Source organism: Marmota marmota, unplaced genomic scaffold (assembly GCF_001458135.2).
Source record: "Marmota marmota marmota unplaced genomic scaffold, marMar, whole genome shotgun sequence".
Taxonomy (NCBI): Eukaryota; Metazoa; Chordata; class Mammalia; order Rodentia; family Sciuridae; genus Marmota; species Marmota marmota.
In genome coordinates this window covers 66,892,014-66,910,851 of record NW_025999900.1, presented here as the reverse complement: position 1 = coordinate 66,910,851, position 18,838 = coordinate 66,892,014, and the positions used below count along the sequence as shown (strand labels likewise).

Below are 18,838 nucleotides of genomic sequence, written 5' to 3'. Positions count from 1 at the left end.
AAGGACTCCAGGAAATGGGTGTCCAGGCTGGGCCCTGAAGAGAGACGAGCCATAGGCCACACTGTGGGGAAGTAGGGCCAGGTAGAGGCGGGAGACCAGGGAATAGCTGGCAGAGCCTGGGATTTGAGCCTAAAGGCAAAGTGGATGGTCTCAGGCTGTCCTATTCCATGACAGAAGCAAGGAAGCAGGACAAGAGCCTTCTGTCCCAGGGGGCCCAGCCAGACAAGTAGCCAAAAAGTCCAGAAGCAGCTTTCAGAGCCAGCACCCCCACCCTCCTCTCCTCTCTGGACCACAGGATGGCCAAGCCAAGGGAACACCCTAGACTCTTCTCAAGGCCTCATGAGACCTAGAAGGCAAAGGGAATAGGAGGATCCCAAGTAGCCCCCACCTTCTAGGCAGAAAGGCCAGTGGCCAGAGCCCTGGACCTGAACCAGTCTAGGCTCCCCCAACCCACGGATCCAGCCCCACTGACTGCACCCTTGTGGAAACTGCCATCGGCCTCCTGCTTCTGGCTGGGCCTTGAGGAGCTGAGCCCCAGCCCCTGATCACTGCCAGACTCATGAGAGCATGCACATGGATGGCGAGTGGGGATCACTCTGATGTTCTGAACACAGAGGGGCAAATCCCTGACTTCCTATCTCTAGATCTAGAAATCCTCAGGAAGAGGACCCTGAGGTTCTGAGCGGGTCTATGCCTAAATCCGTGCCTGCATTACAAAGCTCTGGTCAGGCAGAACCTGCTCAGCCCTGGAAGTCTCTTCTGAGTCACCTTCAGGGGCCTCCCCAACTTCATGCCTTGCTTGACACTAAGGGTCCCCCACTCCCACATCCAGGGACCTTTTGACTTTTGTAGGCCCTCACCTGGTGGGGCTCCTGGGACATGGGTCAGAGGGAGGCCAGGGGCCTGTCTTTGTGCTGGTTCTTCATCCTCCCCAGCCCTTTTCACAGCTGGAAAAACTGGGCACAGAGAGGGAAAGGAACTTGCCTAGGGACTGGGGTGCCACTCAGTGATGGATCCTGTACTTAGCATGGGCAAGGGCCTTGGTTCAATCCCCAGCATCAAAACAAACAAACAAATAGGAAGTTGCCAACTTCTCACCACTGAGAATTAGCAGTCAAGACCAAAGCCCTCCCACATCTTCATAGCCTGGGTTGGAAGCCTGGTCAGGCCCTGGAACTTCACCTTCAGCCAAAGGCTCAGGCAGGGTCAAGCCAGTTAGGGTCAGGGTCAGAGTCAGGGGCTCAGTGAATAGCTTGGGCTTCAAAGGTAGGCTGGGGTAGCAGGACCTCTTTGGGGAGAACCTGGTCAGATAAGGCTTCCTCTCCCACCCCCACATCCACACTGGGGATTGAACCCAGGGCTTTGAGCGTGCAAGGCAGGCACTCCACTAACTGAGCTATATCCCCAGTCCTGCCACCTAGACTCTTGAGAGCAAATGTCAAGCTTCGAGTTCCGGCTCTCATTCCGAACTTGGTTGGGGCGCAGGTGGGCTACGAACCTGATGTCGGGGTAGCTCTGGATGAGTGTCTCCAGGTGCCGTTGGATGTCGTCTTTGTAACTCTCACCCAGGATCTCCGCCACGCAAGGGATGGCTTGGTTAAGCCATGTGGCTTCAGAGCCCTTTGCAGACAGGAAAATATGTGTGGGCCGGCCACCGCTCCCAGGAGCCCCTGCCTGCAGCCTCTCCTTTAGTGCACCGCTAGCCCTGCAACCGCCTGGCAGCAGTCCCCCATGTGACTGCCTCATGTCCCTTCCCACAGCTGGAAGGGACACAGGGCTGGGCACTGAAGTCGCATCTGCAACACAGTATTAGCCTTCCTGCCTACCTCCAGCACACCTGTTTTCCCGTCTCTGCCCAGATGGGAAGACTGAGGCCCCAACCGGGAAGTGCTGCCAGGAACCATTGTGAGTGAGGGATCAGCAACCCACATAAAGGGTGCGTGGGGAGCAGGGACTGCCTGGGCTCCCAGGGCTCCGGGTCTGTAGTGCATAGGGGCCTCCAGGAGGCTTTGCCCATCAGATAGGGCTGCAACCCTTGCTCCTTCCCTTAAAGTCCAGGTAACTGCACATGTATGCAAAGTGTCCCCTTCACCCAGCCACCCTCCCTCCTGATAGAGCATGCAGAGGAGAACTTTTGCTGCCCAAGGGCAGCTGAGTGCTAGGCCCCTTCCCCCAACCCCAACCTGATTCTCTTTAGTGCAGAATAGAAATAATACGAGGCGCTAGTGGAGGGCCTGGTGGCTGAATGCTGCTCCTACCAGGCCCTGGAAGGTGTCACTGATTGCCTGGGCATCCAGATTCATCTTCTGGGAGCCATTCACACGCTCCATGCCCCGAAACCGCTCACGGGGCCTCAATGCCTGTGCTAGGTACTCCCGGACAATGTAACGGTGCACCTCCTGCAGAGTCTCCTGGGCAGGCATGGACAGGGTCAGGGTCAACAAACCCAGCCCCTGGGCACTCTGCAGGGCCCTCCCCCTCCAAGTACCTTTGCCAGTGTTGGGGTTACATGCTTGAGGTGGTGGGCAAAGGCCACCACCTTGTCCATGATGGGATGCAGTGTGTCCTGTGTCAGCCAGCTCTTGGTGCTTAGGGCCCTGAAGAGTGGCTGGGAACAGAGAGGTATGGGAGTGAGCCCAATGCACCATCCCTGATCTCCTTTTCTGCTGGATTCCCTGTGCCATCCATCTCCTAGCCACCCATTGTATCACTGGGCCTTTCCCAGAATGCCTCCTCCAGGCAGAAGCTCCAGTGGCAGGGTTTGAATTTTAGTGACCATCCTGCTTAGGGTTTGCCTGGGGACAACTTGAGGGTCAGGGTGAAGGGTCCAGGCCTGATTCCTTGGACCCACTATCCTGGCCTCTTAGAGGTCAACAGAAGGGGCGAGTTTCCCAAATACCCCTGCTCAGTTGGAAGCTCGTCAGGGCCCTGCCCATCCCCAAAACACAGGGCCCTGAAACTGCCCCTGGGGTTTCAAATGAATGCTGGGACATGGACCCAGACTCCATGGAATAGGTGGCACCTACTGGCTATGGCATGTAGGAAGGAAAGGGCTGTCCCATTCACCTGTACATCATGCTGCAAGCCCTGGAGCAAGTGCTTCTGGAAGTTACAGGTAGCAGACACTAGCGGCTTCTCCAGCTCCTCTAGAGTTCCTGGGAACCTGGCCAGAAGACTGGTCCTGGGAAGGTCCAAGACAAGTGAAGAGATGGCCATGGGGGAGTGGCTGGGAAACAAGACCCAGCACACACCCCTGTACGCTGGGCACTGTACAAGCTCCATTCATTTAGACTATAGTGTGAAGGATGGTCCCTGGAGCTGCATAGTGCAAGCCCTAGGAGCCAATCATAGAAGGGATAAACCAGCTTCCCTCTGGCAGCTCTGGGACTTGGGCCCCAGACTCCAGGGAGTAGATCACACCTGCTGGGAAGCAGGAAGAGAAAATCCCCTATCCCTTGGTGATGGGACAGTGCAACACAACCGTGCTGGGTAGAGACCCTCCACTGAACTTCATCATTTCCTGCTGAAGGAAACTGAGGGTCAGGCTACACCCAGTCCCCACAGGCTAGGAACAGCATGGCAGGCTGAAGTTCTGTCACTGCCTACCAAGGGGTGGAGAATGCTCCCTGGCCATGAGCCCCCAGGGTCTCTGTGCTGAGGAGCAGCCTGGTAGTGTGAGGCCCTGGGTTCCATCCTCAGCAACAGACAGAGACAGACAGACAGATACACTCTGTCTTGGAGAAGTAGTGTCTCATCACCATCACGGACTCAGGTAGGCCTGGTTCATGTCCTGGCTCCACCACCCACTGGTTACAACAGTGGACAAGGGTCATTTCCAGAGCCTCCACTTCCCCACTGGTAGGTGGGTTCAAGACCCTCTGGAAGAATGGCATTAGGTGGGTAGAGCACACACATGACCGGCACATCTCAAGTGTCCACAAGAAGACGGAGTTCCCACAGCTCTGGAGAGCAGATGCACTGGTCCCACCCTAGATGAGGAAAGAGGTGCACAGCTAGCCAGCGACAGTCTGGGATCCCACAGGTGGCCCAGAGTCTGCCTTCTGCAGTGGGAGGACACCAAGGCACAGTGGAATTGGAGGCACAGAAGCAGTCTGCCCATCCCCCAGGGAGGGCTCCCCCCCCCGCTGGGAACAGAGGGGGGCCCAGACCCCAGACAGCACAGCCCAGGGCCGAGTGTCAGGGAGGGCTTCTCTGAGGAGGGGGTGCACCCCCAAAGGAAGAAGTCTGGCTGGGACGAAGGGAGAAAAAACAGCCCTGCGACTAGGGCAGTGGGCCTCCTTGGCCACTGATCAGCGCTAAGCCCTCCCGCATCCCTCTCAGGGCCCCAACTCGGCTGGGCTGAATGAGGTCAGCATGGCAGGAGCCGGGGCGGAGAGCGTCGGTCCCTGGAGGTCTTAAGAGCCTGCCGGAATTCACACTCCGGGAGCGCCCTCCACGCCCGCCCGGGTCCCAGCTCCTCTCTCCATCACTCGCCGGCACAGAGGCCGCCGCGGCCTCCCGGAGGGTTTCCAGAGCTCGCGCGCCTCCTGCTGGCCACGCTGGGCAGTGCTCCTGCGGAAGAGCTAGAGAGACCTACCTCAGCTCCTCGCAGGCGTTAATATAGGCGCCCAGGTGCGGCTCGCTCACCGCCTCCGACTCCAGAAAAGACTTTTCAAACCTGGGGGCAGGGTACGCAGACGCCTTGGGGATCACTCCCGGCTGCTCTAGGACCTCGGGCCCCCGCCCAAACTTCAAGAACTGAGATGAAGGTCTCTCCCTCCCACTGGACTCTTGCATCCTGAGTCCACAGGGTGGACGCCTCCCACTCCTGGCCCCACCATTCCATCCACCCGACTCTGGCCGAGGACGCGCACGCACCTGGGCAGGAACAGGCGCAGCGCCCGCGCGCAGATCCGCAGGGTGGTGGCTTCCAGCTCCGCAGAGATAGCCCCGGCCGCTTTCACATGCTCCGCCACCAGCTGCGAGCCACGCTGAGTTGAGCGCGGTCGGGGCCCCAACCCGGATGCCCGGATGCTTATGGCCCACCCCGCTCTGCCTCACAGTCACGGTCCAGCATTTTTTTTTTTTTTTTTTTGTACCGGAGGTTAAACCCAGGGGTCCTTAACCACTGAGCCACATCCCAGGCCTTTTTATTTTTTATTTTGAAACGGTCTCACTAAGTTGCTTATGTCCTCGTTAAATTGCTGAGTCTGACCTTGAACTTGCAATCCTTCTGCTTCAGCTCTTGAGCCACTGGGATTACAGGACGGCTCCAGCTTTAAGCAGGCCCCAACCTGAAGGTCAACTCCCCACACGTGGTCCACCAGTCAATCAGGAGCTGTACCCCAGCCTAGCCATGTGCCCCAGGGGTCCCTGGTCGCACCCCACCGGAGGCCTCAGGATCCCGTTTAATAGGCAGGAATGGTTAGCACTGGATATGATAGCTCTGGGGTCCCACCTCGGGCCTAAGGTCTGAACACAAGCCCCTCTCCCCGACCCCCCCCCACTGCCCGCCTCCCCTCACCCCGCGTCTCCTCCCAGGCCCACCATGTGGACATCAATGGACAGGGATGCATGGTAGAGGCCCTGAAGCACCTCAGGGGCTTCCCCGGCTGCCCAGCGATTCTGCTCCAGCTGCAGGATGCCCTCGAAGCAGCTTGCGATCTTGGTCTTTGGGGAGAAGGATGAGGCTACGGTGAGACCCTTCCAGGAGGGGTTTCTGTCCCCCACCCCCCACCCGCCTCCAGAACCCCTCTTGCGCCTTCCTGGGACCACCCTCCCCCAGGATCCTGCCCTTGGATCCATGCCTGACTGGCATTACCTCCAAGAAACTGGTGTAGTCGCTCTCCAGTCGAGCCCACACGTCAGGGGCTAGGAGTGGGGGCAGCGGTTCCGTGAGCAGTGCCAGGTCCGGGGCGCCCAGGAAGTCAGGGCTGGAAAACCGTCAAGTGGGGGTGCTGGCCTGGGTTGGGCTCCAATGCTGCAGGGAGTCCCCCCTTACAATAGGCTCACAGTCTAAAGGTATTGTGCAAGGCCCTGAGCTTGGATTTCTGTCCACACATTCCATCCCCATCCACCACCCCTGCCCTCTAGGGGTGCATGCCACTACCTCCCTCCCCCGGAAGCTTCTGACCACTGGATTTCCTGGCATTCCAGCAGCTGTGCCTGCTCTGAATGCTTAAAGAGATGTCCAAATGGACCTCTGCCAGGCTGCCTCAGTGGTGACCTCTACCCTCATGGTTGGCCTACACCCAAGACTCGGCTCTAAGCAACACACACACAGAGTACAGCTCAGGGACCCATCTCCATCCAGCTCACACCAGAGAGGGGCTGGTACCAGCCTGAGGTCAATACAGCAATTTAAGGAGCCCAGGATTTTCAGGCAGCCTTCTTCCCCAAGCATCCCTGCCTCTGATGCTGGGAACCATTGGTTCTAAGAGGTAATCCGCCCCCATCACATCTCAGAGCTAGAGGTGGAACCCTCAACAGGCTGTACCCTGCACTTGGGTTCCCATCTGATGGGGAAAGTGGGGGTCAGCCTACACTGAGCGCTGTGAAACCACAGGGTGTCCTGCCTGGAGAAGTGCCTTTCTCTAAGGTACACACAGGCACCTTGTGCACTAGCATAAGTCCTCTAACTGGGTTCCCTGCTCCCATGGGAATCTCTCCACGGAGACTTTCCAGCTTCAGGAAGCTGCTCAGGAGTGGGTCCCTAGGAAAGGCTGGGGTGGGAGTCACAGCTCAACCTAACAGGAAGGAAAGAATGCCAAAGTCCCTGTGAGGGGCAGGGAGGGTTTCACCAGCTTTCTCCCAGGGAGGGAATGAAGAAGAAAGGAACCCGGGGCAAGTTTCCCAAGGCCTCCACGTTGGGCAGTTGAGTCTTTTCTCGCCCTGTGGCGCAGTGGCTCTGGCCTCACCTGCCATAGACATTGGCTGCCCAGTCCAGCAGAAGGTAGAGCTGCTCACAGCCGCGGGCGGCTTGCGCGAGCTCCTGCAGGCGCTGGGCCACCGCGCTGTGGAAGGCGCGGAGGTAGGTTTCCCACGCTGGGAACCCGGCGGCCGCGTAAGCCGGTTGCACCACCAGCCGCACCTTCTGAAGATCGCGTCGAACCAAGCCACCAAGCTCTGCCAGAAGCTGGGCTAGGTCGGAAGCGCCCTTGTCAGGCTCAGAAGTCAGCCCGGCGTCTGACCGCTGCACTCGCTCCTGCGCGCTGCGCCGCACCGCGTCCTCCCAGTGCTGGCGCCAGTGGCGGGGTGTGCGCAGGAAGTCGCCGTCGGCTGGGAGCTCCGGGTGGGCCTCCTCTTCTGCGCGCACCAGCCGGGCCACTTCAACAAGCGCGGCCTGGTCTATGCCTTCGGGACCCAATGTCTCGCGCACGATGGCGCCAATCTCCGCCGCCAGCCCATCGTAATGTAGGCACACGTCCATGGCGCGCCGCGCAAAGGCGGTGGGGTCCTGCTCAAAGGTGCGAGAGGCTTTCTCTGCTACCAGCTTTGTCTCCAGGTACCGGAGCTGTTTGAAAGCAGCTAGCAGCTGCCGCTCAGTGATGAGGTCAGCCACGGATTTGCCTTCTGTAAGGGCAGATGACAAGAGGGGTAGTGAGATGGACCACCCTGGGACCCTGGGCTGAACTGAGACCTGGAGGTCCCTGTCAAATCCTGCCCAGGGCAGCCCAGTCCCTCCCTCGAACGCCCTGGGCCTAGCTGAAAACCTTCACAGGCAGCCTCACCTGCCAGGAGCCCTTGCTCATAATCACATTGGTAGAAATAGGACCGGAGACCCAAGCCTGGCTGGAAAGAGCAATTTGGACCAGTCTCTGCTCTCCCCACTTGCAGTTCATACCTTCCTCCTTGCTCCCACCCCACCCCAGCTCTGTGGAGCTAGCCCTAGTGGCCTCATGTGCAGCCCAGATGGCAAGTGTAATAGGTTAGATCTCTGGCCGCATGTGTCCTGTGATGCCCAGGCTTCTGCCCCAGCATCTAGAGTCAATGTTTCTGGCTGCGTCACTCCCTGCCAGCCCCACGCCCAGGAGCCCTCTTCTACCTGTATCCTTCCTTCAGGGTCCAATTTGTCCTCCTCTGGGCAGTCCCAGAGCCTCCTCTACACCCTCTGTGACTCCCTAATCAGAGAGGGCGGGTGCCTTGCGAATGGCCCTGGTTTGACCAGGAACCAGGCTGTGAACATCTGTGCAGAGGCTTCTGTAGTCATGCAAATCCTGGTTCAAATCTCATTTCTCTGCTTCTCCAGCTGTGTGGCTGGAAGGAAGCCACTTAAAGTGAGCCTCACTTTTCTCATTTGCCTAGTGGGGGCTTCACCTAAGACACTGTTAAGAACCCTAAGTGAGGTTGTGCAGAAGGCAGGGTTTGAGGGAGCTGGGCCTCAATGAGAGGCTGTTGGAAGCCCTGGCTCAGCAGCTGCCTCCTCTGGCTCAGTTTCCTCTCTTGCTCAGTGTTGTCAGTGAGGCCCTCACCTGCCTCAGGTTCCAGGTCCCCAGGCCCCACCCGGGTGGATGCATGCTGGCTGACACCATCTGTGAACACACAGGGCTCCTCTGCCATAGCAGCCCCCTGGGAGTGGCCAGCAGCTAGACCTTCATCTGGAGTACGCCGGAAAGACCGGAACAGGGAACGGGAGCTTCGCCTGAGCCGGCCTTGGTCCTCCTTGGAGGCCTGAGAGGCCTTCTGGCTTGCCCAGGAGAAGGCCCGCTTCAGGGTGTCCAGGCCTGGCCTTGTGGTATCCTCATGGTGGGCGTTTGGCTCCTTTCCACTGCTGATCTGCCCAGTACCCTGAGCTGGGGTCTGGGTTTTCAGCTCAGGCTCCTTGGGGCTCTGCAGCCCTGGCCCAGGGGTCACTGTCCGTGGTGATAGCATCTTGGTAGCAGGAGAACTGGGGATGAGAAGGAGATTCAGGAGGCCCACAGGGTTCCCAGCCTCAGGGAACAGATACAGAACCCTTGGGAGCCCCATGGGACTTGACCAGACCCAGGGCCCCTGTCAACCTTCCTGGAAGCAGCAACCTTCAGTCTGTCCAAAAGGAAGAGTCAGCAGGCAACTACCTGGGCTACTGCCAGACTATCTAGCAGGCCACTAGGAAGCTTTCCCTGCCACCACTGCACAAAATGCCTACCCCCATGCCCAACAGCAATTCAGCCTTCCAGACCAGCCCTTCCCACCAGAATTGGGGGGGGACATGCAGATTCTGGGGCCTAGTCCATTCCACAGCCCACAGAAGGGCAGGGCCCAGCAACCACATCCGGGACTTTGGTACTGTAGGTTCTGAGACCCCCAAATCCCCCTCTCCCTCCCTCCACCAGCCCCTTTACTGCCTAACCCTTTCCACCTGAAAATCCAGACTGCTTCTGCTTAAAGATGAGGTAGGGACCCCCACGGGAGTCTATGCCTTTTTCTTCTGAGCTGGAGGGAGGTGCTGTGGGGCTTGAGGGCACTGGCTTAAGCCACCCTGCTGCTTATCGAGACCACACAGCCTTTAGGGAAGGGTGGTAGGAGGGGCCTTGGGTTTATATTTAACAGGGGGTGGAGAGGGTTTCCATGTTGTTTCCCACCCACTGTACGGCCCACTCCCCTCCCCCATCTCCACCACAGAGAGTGAGGTGGGGGTCCCAATGGTATGGGGCACACATACCACCCTCTGCAAGGCTCTACCACATCCCCTTTCAGCCTGAACTTAGCCAGGATGTTTGCTTTTCTGGCTTTGGGCTAAGTTGGGGGTGGGAGAGTAGAGGGAGCTAGCTCTCCAGCCGGCAGGCCACAGGCTGGGACCTTCCACCTGCCCTGTTGTGCAACGGGGCAGGGTGGGGGAGGGTTTGGGCTAGTAAGGTATCACTTTATCCTTGGAGAAACTAAGGCCAAAAGAAGGGCTGGATGGATGTACTGAAGTTACAGCCCAACAGAGGCAGAGCCCACAGCTCCTCCCAAGGGCTACCCATCACCCCAGGCACCAAGCAAAGCCCCGGCTGGAGCCAGCACAAGACCTCTGGGTGGCACCAGGCTAGAACTGCCCCTCCTTGGGCCTCAGTTCGCCCTGACCCTCACCCACCCCTATGCCCTCCAGCAAGGTTTCTGTTCAGGGCCAGCTGACACCTACCTTCCTCCAGGATCCAGAGGCCACTGGGCAGCTGGAAGAAGGCCCAGTTGAGGGAAACAGACACAAGTGATTGATGGGGACCTTATCAGCCCCACCCCGGCCACAGGTCACCATCCTCCTCTGGAGCCAGGGTTCAGGGACCCTGCCCCACTCAGACTTAATCCACACATGGCAAGGATCTAACCAACCTCCCCTCTCCTCTTCCTGGGTCCCCTCAGTACCTGCCTTGGGGGGCTGGTGCCCACAAAGCAAAAGCACAAAAGAGCCAGTTACAGCTCAAACTGACACAGCCCAATGCCTGACACAGATCAGGTCCCCAAGACAACAAGGCTGCTGGATTCATTTGCCTCCCGTCACAAGAGAGGAGCCTGAGGCCCACAGCTGGCTCTTGCCTCAAGCCACCGGCTCAGGGGTGGGAGAGCCAGGGCTGCCTGGAAACAGGGAGCAGAGGCTCTGCTGTCCTCATCCCGCAGCACCAGGACCTCAGGGTTCTGCCCACGGAGCTCTCTGTTTGGCAGAGGACCCTATGGAGGACACGGATGTCCTGAGAGAGGTCAGACTTAGCAGTTCTCTCCCAGGGAGCCCAGGGATGGATTTTAGGGTAAGGTGGGACAGCTGAGCAGGTGGATCTCAAGGGAGGTCAACAGGCAAAGGCTTGGGGCTCCCTCAGCCTGCTCAAGCACTCCTGTCCCAAACCAGAGCCAGCAAGGGCCCCAGAGGGCCCCTCAGCCTGCAACCACAGCACCGGGGACCAGCACCAGCTGCTCCCAGCAGCTTCCCCCAAAATTCTTGACCTTCCCGGTCCAAAGGGATCATTCCTCGCTTTAAGCCATTCCATGGCTCCCTACTGGCCTCAAGCCAACCCTGAGACTTTTCTGGACTGAACCTTCTCTGGCTCCAACCCATCCAGTCTTATAGGCCTCCCTTCTGTCTCCCTGAATGTCAGCCTCCAGGCTGTCCCTCAGGCTCGTCCCCCTAACCTCCCTTCCTCTGTCCCCCAATTCTGACCTGAGTTTCAGGAGCTGAGAGCACCCCCACCTCCAAGACTCCTCCAACGGTGCTGTGTGATGTGCCCTCACCATCTGACTGCCCAGTGGGCACTCAGGGTTGTCCCTGCAGTGACGTGGCCCTCCTTCCTGACCTGCACTCTCTGTCCATCTCCCCTTCCCTACCACCCCAGAGCACAGTCTAGAAAAAGAGTGAACCATTCAGTGTAAGGGGTGCCCCCTCAACCCTAGGCTGGTCTGGCCAGGTGCCACCCTGGTGCCCTCTGAGCTGACCTGTGGGCCCCCACCCCCACTCTAGCTGGGCCTCTCCCCTGAGCCTGCCCAACATGGCCATGGGGCCCTCTCTCTGACTCTCCTTCTGTTTCCCTGTCCATACTGCACTGAGCATCCAGGGAGGCCCAACTTCTGTGCCCTAGCTCCCTGACGGATCCGCACTGGCTGAACTCTAAGGTCCTTCAGACCCAGGCCAGCCTGAGCCCTAGGCCCTGAACCACACACTCTCTAGGTCAGGCTGCCACATCTGTTGCAGGGCCAGTGGCAGGGGACTAAAGTCACACAGAAGACACAATCATGGGAACTCCCACCCTGGTCACCGGGTTGTAACTGAGAATTCAAGTCTGTGCTTTCCCTCCCTCCCTAACCCCAGCCTCTCTTCTACCTCCTTTTCCTAGACCTTCCCTCTACAGCAGCTCTGGTCCTCAGTCAACCCTCAGTGCTCACTGCGCCCTCTTTTCCCCACCCACCCTGGGAAGGGCCATCACATCTTTTAAAGCTCAGAAATGGCCACTGTGACCTGGGCCAGAAGTGCCCCCCCAATTCCCACCTGCCATCCACCTCCACCTGATCACAGCCTCCTAATCTCTCTCCGTACTGAACTCCTTGGGTTCCTGGAGCAGAAGGGAGGCCTTGCTGAAACTCCAACCTGCCTAGAAAGCTTTCCTTGCAAGATAGAAGTCTGAGAACATGGGAAAGAACAAGGATGTCGGTTCTCGTTACTATTCTAAATTGTTTGCCTAGAAGAACTAATTCAGGCAAAAAGGCAAGAAAAAATAAATAATAACTATAAATATTAGGGAGAAACAGATAAAACTGTCATTCACTGGTGATGTGATTATCGGCTTAGAAAATCTGAGTCTGAAAATAATGAGAGCTAACAGAAGAGTTTGGTGGGTAAGTTTCATGGATTGATTTTGGAAATACAATCAGTAGCTCTCCTACACCCAGCAAAGCCTATTAGAAAAACACACATTAAGAAAGTCATTTGAGCCAAGTGCAGTAGCACACACCTATAATCCGAGGGACTCAGGAGGCTGAGGCTAGAGGATCACAAATTCAAAGCCAGCCTCAGTAATCTAGCCAGGCCCTCAGCAATTTAGCAAGACCCTGTCTCAAAATAAAAAATAAAAAGGGCTAGGGATGTGGCTCAGTGGTAAAATGCCCCTAGGTACAATCCTTAGTACTCCCAAAAAAAGTCACTTAAAGCCAGGCACAGTGGCATACATCTATAATCCCAGGGACTCAAGGAGGCTGAAGCAAAAGGGTTTGCAAGATGGAGGCCAGCCTCAGTAGTTTAATGAGACCCTAAACAACTTGGTGAGACCCTGACTCAAAATAAAAAATATAAAGGACCAGGAATGTAGCTCAGTGGTAGAGCACCCTTGAATTCAATCCCCAGTATCAAAAAGAAAAAAAAAAGCACTTAAAAGTCTTTTTTTCCAGGCTGGGGTTATAGCTTAGTGGTAGAGCACTTTTCTCACACATGTGAGGCACTGGGTTCAATTCTCAGAACTAAATTAAAGAAAGAAAGGAAGGAAGGAAGGAAGGTGTTGTGTTCATCCAAAAAAAAAAAATAAGAAGTCTGTTTTTCCAGTGACTTGAGGAAGGATCACAAGTTCGAGGCCGCCCTGGGCAACTTGGTTTAACTCTGTCTCAAAATTAAAAAATAAATAAATAAATAAAATAAAAAGGGCTGGGGGTCTAGCTCAGTGGCAGAATGCCAGGGTTTAATCTCCAGTACTGGGCTGGGGGTGGGGACAAAAAGGCCCCCTTCACAGTAGCCAAAAACCAGAACGCTCCCAGGCTGCCATCACCCTGAAGAACAACCTCCTCCTTAGCTTGCATCGGAGGCCCTTCCTAACTGCCCCTCGTGCTCTGCCCCACCCTGTCACCACTCTGACCCTAGAAGCACTCACCACTCCTCCACACCTTTGCACAGACTTGTGACCTCGGCCACACTTTCTCCAGCTGCCTGCTCCTTCAGGCTTAGCAGAAGAGGCTCCTCCTCTGAGGAGCCCCAGGACACAGTCAGCACCTCCTGTTGTGGGTCCAGTCCCAGCCCTGGCCACACCATCTCCATGATTAAGGGGCAGGTACATAGTCTGGGATGTCTCTGCCTGTGACCAGGAGCCTGCGGAGCAGGGAATGGACCTGACCCAGCCCCCAGCCAGGGCCAGTACAGGGCAGGTGCCCAGGGAAAATGAATAAGTGGATCTAAGGTATGGTGTGAGTCTGGGGATATGTCCACACTTAGTGTATGTGAGCTTTGCATGTCTGCACGTGGGCCTGTCTCCTGTGTGTGACTGTTCAGTAGGTGTGTGCCTCAGGGGGCTCCAGGTGGCTTTCTCCAGGGTCCACCTGTGTCTGTCTGCATCTTCATGAACACCTTCATGTCTTGTGCATGTGTCTCTGTGCTTTCTGCTTGTGTGTTGACTGCCGGGGTATGAGGGCGGATGAGTCCCTGTGGCTGAGCGGGCACTGTGGCCCAGCCAGCCTGGGCTGGAAGGCCACTAGAAAGCTGCAGTGGTTTCAGTCCCTTGAGTCCCTGCCAGCTATCTGCAGCTCCCGTCCGCCCTTCTGCCCCACCTAACCAGGACATACCTGAGGGAGCAGACACTGAGCCCAGGCAGACGGTGCCCTGGAAAAGCCGACCGAGTGAGACCCTGAGAGACAGGTCCAGGCCTGGGACCTCCAAAACAGCCCGAGTGACCAACAGCTGGGACTTCCCAGCTGAGCGGTCAGCACCGCCCAGGCCCACTGGGCCCCACCCCCACCCCATCCTCAACCCAGACCCCATACTTTCACTTTCAAAAGAGCCCCGCCCTTTTCCAGAGGCAATCACTCCAACCTTTGATCCCCCTGGCAAGCTGAGACAGAGGCAGACGGCCAGGGGCCTCTGGAGGGAAGGGAGAAAGGACCATTCTTGGGACCTGGACTGAGGCAGTGGGGGTGAATGCTAGCAAGGACTTCTACCAACCCCTCCTGTGGCCAGAGGCCAGGGGCACAGGCATTGACTCGGGGACACCTACCTTGAGGGAAGGGGCTCCAGCACCAGGCCTATCCATCAAATTCATCCCAAGGCCCCTGCTGTGGCCGAAAGCCAGAGCAGAAACTTTTGCCCTAGGGAATCCCTGGGTTCTATCCCCAGCCCAGGATGAGAGAAAAAAGTGCACTCACAGGGACACCCATGGAGTAGTTGTCCCCTCCATTCCTGAGGAGCGAGGAGGGGCAGTGTCTGGGCGGGGAGCAGTACAACTGCAGAGGTGTGGCTGAGCCTGATGCCAAGGGACAAGGTCCCCACTCCTCCACATCAAGTCAGATCGAAGGCATTTTGTGGGGAGGGTCACAGAGCCCTCCTGGAGAAGGAAGCCCCCACCCCTTCCCAGGGGGATTCCAAGCAAGCGTCCTAAGAAAGAAAGTCAGGGAAAATCCAAGGAGGACAGATTCTGGCCTGTCCCACCCTGGACTGGAACCAGCTAGCTGCCCCAGGCAGGATGCTGAGTGTGTTAGTGTCCCAGGGTCACCATGCAAAGCACCACAGACTGGGGGGCTTAAACAGTTTTTCTCTCACAGCTCTGCAGACCAGGGATAAGGCCAAGATGCAGCAGGGCTGGTTTGTCTCCTCGAAGGTCTGTAGGTGACCACCTTCTCCCAGCACCTTTACCTGGTTTTCACTCTGTGCATGTCTGTGTCAATTTCCTTTTTCTATTGGATGAGGGCCCAATCTAATGACCTCATTTTAATTATTTACTTTCTTAAAGAGCCCATCTCCAAATAAGGTCACCTTCTGATGTTCTGGGGTTAAGATTTCAACATATGAAATTGGGGGGGACAATATTCAGTCCATAGCAAACTGGAAGGTACCCAGGATGCTGCCCAGGCATCTGCAGACAGGCCGTTTCAGATCCAAAGACACCAGCACTCCTCCAGATAGGCCTCTTGCTAATCTAGCTCCTGAGCCCTGGGTCCCCTCTGTGGAGTGGGAAGAGTCGCAGTTCCAGCCTCCAAGGAACACAGCAGGCTTGTGGTCCTGTGCTCCCGGCTCTGCCTGGCTTGCCCTCTGGTCCCCAACAGTTAGAGGAAATGAGAGATGAGAGGGAATTAGAACAACTCAAGACTCAGGGCAAGAGCCGGGGGCAGTGACTCACACCTGTAATCCCAGCAACTCGGGAGGCTGAGGCAGGAGGATCTCAAGTTCAAAGCCAGCCTCAGCAACTTATTGAGGCCCTGAACAACTCAGAGAGACCCTGTTTCTAAATAAAATATAAAAAAGAGCTGAGGATGTGAATCAGTGGTTAATGCCCCTGGGTTCAATCCCCTGTACCAAAAGAGAGGGGTGGGGGTAGGGGCCCAAGATGAGTGCAGCCAGGTTATATCAGGGCCCCTGGACCTCCAGTTATGGGTCATCTTCACTCAAGTCCTAGGGGCCTGAACAGCTCCAGGACCTGGGGCCTGCTCTCAAGCTCCCAGTGACACCCCAGGCCTGGGTCCACTTTCCAACTTACAGTTGTTCTTTTATTCTGTTTCCATGTTGTTTCCCCCTAACTTTCCCAGTAAAATCCCTGTAGAAAAGTCCCTGCCTTGTCTCAGGGGAGGCTGGGGCACAGGACTGGCCTGGCAGGGGTCAGAAGGCAGAGCAGGGAGCAATTGAGAGGGAGAAGCATGGCTGGGCCATGCACAGAACACAATCCCAGTTCCCTGCCTCTCCGGCAGGGGCACTTCCTGAGCCTCGGTTTACTACTCCATAAAGTGGAGTTATTGGGGGGACCAAAGGAACTCACCTCAGTTGAGGACCTGGCTCCTAGGTAGGGGAGGGTGGGGAGAAGGACCCTCACCACCAGCTGCCTGCCAGTCCTAGGGTTCTTTTGGAGTCAGGCAGTGACAGCAGAATTCAGATGCCAGAGGCGTCAAACCACCTACACTGTTCTGGGTTCAGAGTGGAGCCCGATCTGAGGACAGGAGCCCCTGGTTTTATCTTCCACTCCTCCACCGGCTGCAGGGCATGGCAGGGGTAGTGCCCGCTCTGAGTCTCCATCCGTCCTGCGAACATTGCAGAGCATTGGGCGCCCACCTCAGAACGCACCGTGCAGTGGCCCTGGTGACCGCCAGGGGGAGCCGCAGAATGATACTGCGTGGCCTCGCGCTGGGGACGGGACCACGGGAGGGGCGGGGCAGCCTCTGGCTCCGCCCCGCCCGTGTCCGCTGCGCTCCGCGTGAGGGCAGTGGTCAGTCTGGGGCCTCGGAGTGCCCTGGTAGACCGTGAGCTGCAGAGTGATGTCGTGGTGGCCTCTCGGTCGACCTGGCGTTCCGTCTGAGCCCCGCTGTCTGACCGCTGTGGGGACGTGGCCAGGTCGTGTTTACACGGCTGCAACAGTCCCTGCCCCCGAGTCGAGCGGTGCGGGTTCAAGCTTAGTAAACGGCACCGTCGCCCGGCCGGCGCTCTGCCTGCCGGGCTCCCTCACCCCACAACCCGGGTGTCGCAATACTTCCCGCGAAATGTCTGCCCCCTTTCCCGCTCCCCCGTCTCTGTCCCGGGCTCCTGACCCTACGGGGAGGGCGGGGGACAGGGAGGATCCTGAAGGACATGAGAAGGGCACATGGGGACATCCTGGGCCCAAATTGGCCCCACGTGTTTAATATCAGAGCATTTAATATCAGAGCAGGCTCACGGGAGAACGCTGCCTCCTCTCCCCAACCCCGCCCCGCACACCTCTCCTCTTTTGGGGGTGGGCTGTTTTTAGAAGGAAGGCCTGTGGAGGAAGTGCGCCTTGGTCCTGGAAGTCAGCACTGGGACTAGGAGAGAACAGAGGGCCCTGGGTGTCCACCTACCCTGCAGCTGGAAACGGCACTGACCCACCCACTGGCGCCTGTGGACTTCGTGGAGCTAACATTCAAGGAGGCTCCCCTCTGCCTGGCCCTGAACTTCCTCAGGTCTGGCTCAGGCCCGCCAAGGGCAGGAGGCCAGGCTGTGAGCCTGGGAGGACAGCCTACGGTGGGGGGGACAGGGGACTTGGCCCTGGGCAGGGCAGCTTTCTGCCATACCAGCCTGCCCTGACGAGGCAGCAGCCCCCCTGCCCACCCCAGCGATGGCACAGTGCCCAGAGACCTTGTCATGGACCTGCTGGAGGGAAGAGACACTCACATGGAGCAGGAAAAGGTGCCTGCCCATGTAACCTCCTGTGTGGGCTCTGTTACCAGCTCGGTGGCTTCCTAGCCTAAAAGGTCCCTTCAAAGACCCAAAACTGGCATTGAGCATCTCACTTTGCATCTTAGTTTCCTCATTTGTAAAATGGGACTTTTCAAGGAGTTAATAAGATCCAACTTGGTATAGGACACTTGATCCTGTGCCCTATTGCACCCAGATTAAGGGGCAGGTACATAGTCTGGGATGTCTCTGCCTGTGACCAGGAGCCTGCGGAGCAGGGAATGGACCTGACCCAGCCCCCAGCCAGGGCCAGTACAGGGCAGGTGCCCAGGGAAAATGAATAAGTGGATCTAAGGTATGGTGTGAGTCTGGGGATATGTCCACACTTAGTGTATGTGAGCTTTGCATGTCTGCACGTGGGCCTGTCTCCTGTGTGTGACTGTTCAGTAGGTGTGTGCCTCAGGGGGCTCCAGGTGGCTTTCTCCAGGGTCCACCTGTGTCTGTCTGCATCTTCATGAACACCTTCATGTCTTGTGCATGTGTCTCTGTGCTTTCTGCTTGTGTGTTGACTGCCGGGGTATGAGGGCGGATGAGTCCCTGTGGCTGAGCGGGCACTGTGGCCCAGCCAGCCTGGGCTGGAAGGCCACTAGAAAGCTGCAGTGGTTTCAGTCCCTTGAGTCCCTGCCAGCTATCTGCAGCTCCCGTCCGCCCTTCTGCCCCACCTAACCAGGACATACCTGAGGGAGCAGACACTGAGCCCAGGCAGACGGTGCCCTGGAAAAGCCGACCGAGTGAGACCCTGAGAGACAGGTCCAGGCCTGGGACCTCCAAAACAGCCCGAGTGACCAACAGCTGGGACTTCCCAGCTGAGCGGTCAGCACCGCCCAGGCCCACTGGGCCCCACCCCCACCCCATCCTCAACCCAGACCCCATACTTTCACTTTCAAAAGAGCCCCGCCCTTTTCCAGAGGCAATCACTCCAACCTTTGATCCCCCTGGCAAGCTGAGACAGAGGCAGACGGCCAGGGGCCTCTGGAGGGAAGGGAGAAAGGACCATTCTTGGGACCTGGACTGAGGCAGTGGGGGTGAATGCTAGCAAGGACTTCTACCAACCCCTCCTGTGGCCAGAGGCCAGGGGCACAGGCATTGACTCGGGGACACCTACCTTGAGGGAAGGGGCTCCAGCACCAGGCCTATCCATCAAATTCATCCCAAGGCCCCTGCTGTGGCCGAAAGCCAGAGCAGAAACTTTTGCCCTAGGGAATCCCTGGGTTCTATCCCCAGCCCAGGATGAGAGAAAAAAGT

The 18,838-nt window shown here is 57.5% G+C and overlaps 1 protein-coding gene across 6 annotated transcripts; it reads right to left on the bottom strand.

Annotated features, from left to right (window-relative positions):
* Positions 1 to 1,290: 1,290 nt before the first annotated feature.
* Exoc3l4 (exocyst complex component 3 like 4) lies at positions 1,291 to 16,507 on the bottom strand. 6 transcript variants are annotated; one of them, XM_048799382.1, is made up of 11 exons: positions 16,309 to 16,501; positions 8,472 to 8,887; positions 6,918 to 7,572; positions 5,822 to 5,933; positions 5,596 to 5,670; positions 4,879 to 4,979; positions 4,598 to 4,678; positions 3,067 to 3,181; positions 2,489 to 2,608; positions 2,259 to 2,411; positions 1,291 to 1,620 (listed from the first exon to the last, which is right to left on the bottom strand). In XM_048799382.1, exons 1-11 carry the CDS (start codon positions 16,446 to 16,448, stop codon positions 1,306 to 1,308), a joined length of 2,283 nt encoding a protein of 760 aa, XP_048655339.1. In that variant the 5' UTR covers positions 16,449 to 16,501; the 3' UTR covers positions 1,291 to 1,305. The 6 variants fall into 6 exon arrangements, with proteins under 6 accessions (XP_048655339.1, XP_015344210.2, XP_048655344.1 ...); XM_015488724.2 differs by having other exon boundaries at positions 5,548 to 5,670; positions 16,309 to 16,499; XM_048799387.1 differs by lacking the exon at positions 16,309 to 16,501 and adding an exon at positions 16,170 to 16,193 and having other exon boundaries at positions 5,548 to 5,670.
* Positions 16,508 to 18,838: the final 2,331 nt, after the last annotated feature.

Coding starts and splice junctions, on each gene's coding strand:
- Exoc3l4 (XM_015488724.2), bottom strand. CDS start 16,448: ATGCTCTGCAATGTTCGCAGGACGGATGGAGACTCAGAGCGGGCACTA. Junction 7,573..8,471: donor GGACCTGGAACCTGAGGCAG/GTGAGGGCCTCA, acceptor CTGCCCTTACAG/AAGGCAAATCCGTGGCTGAC. Junction 3,182..4,597: donor AACGCCTGCGAGGAGCTGAG/GTAGGTCTCTCT, acceptor GGACCTTCCCAG/GACCAGTCTTCTGGCCAGGT.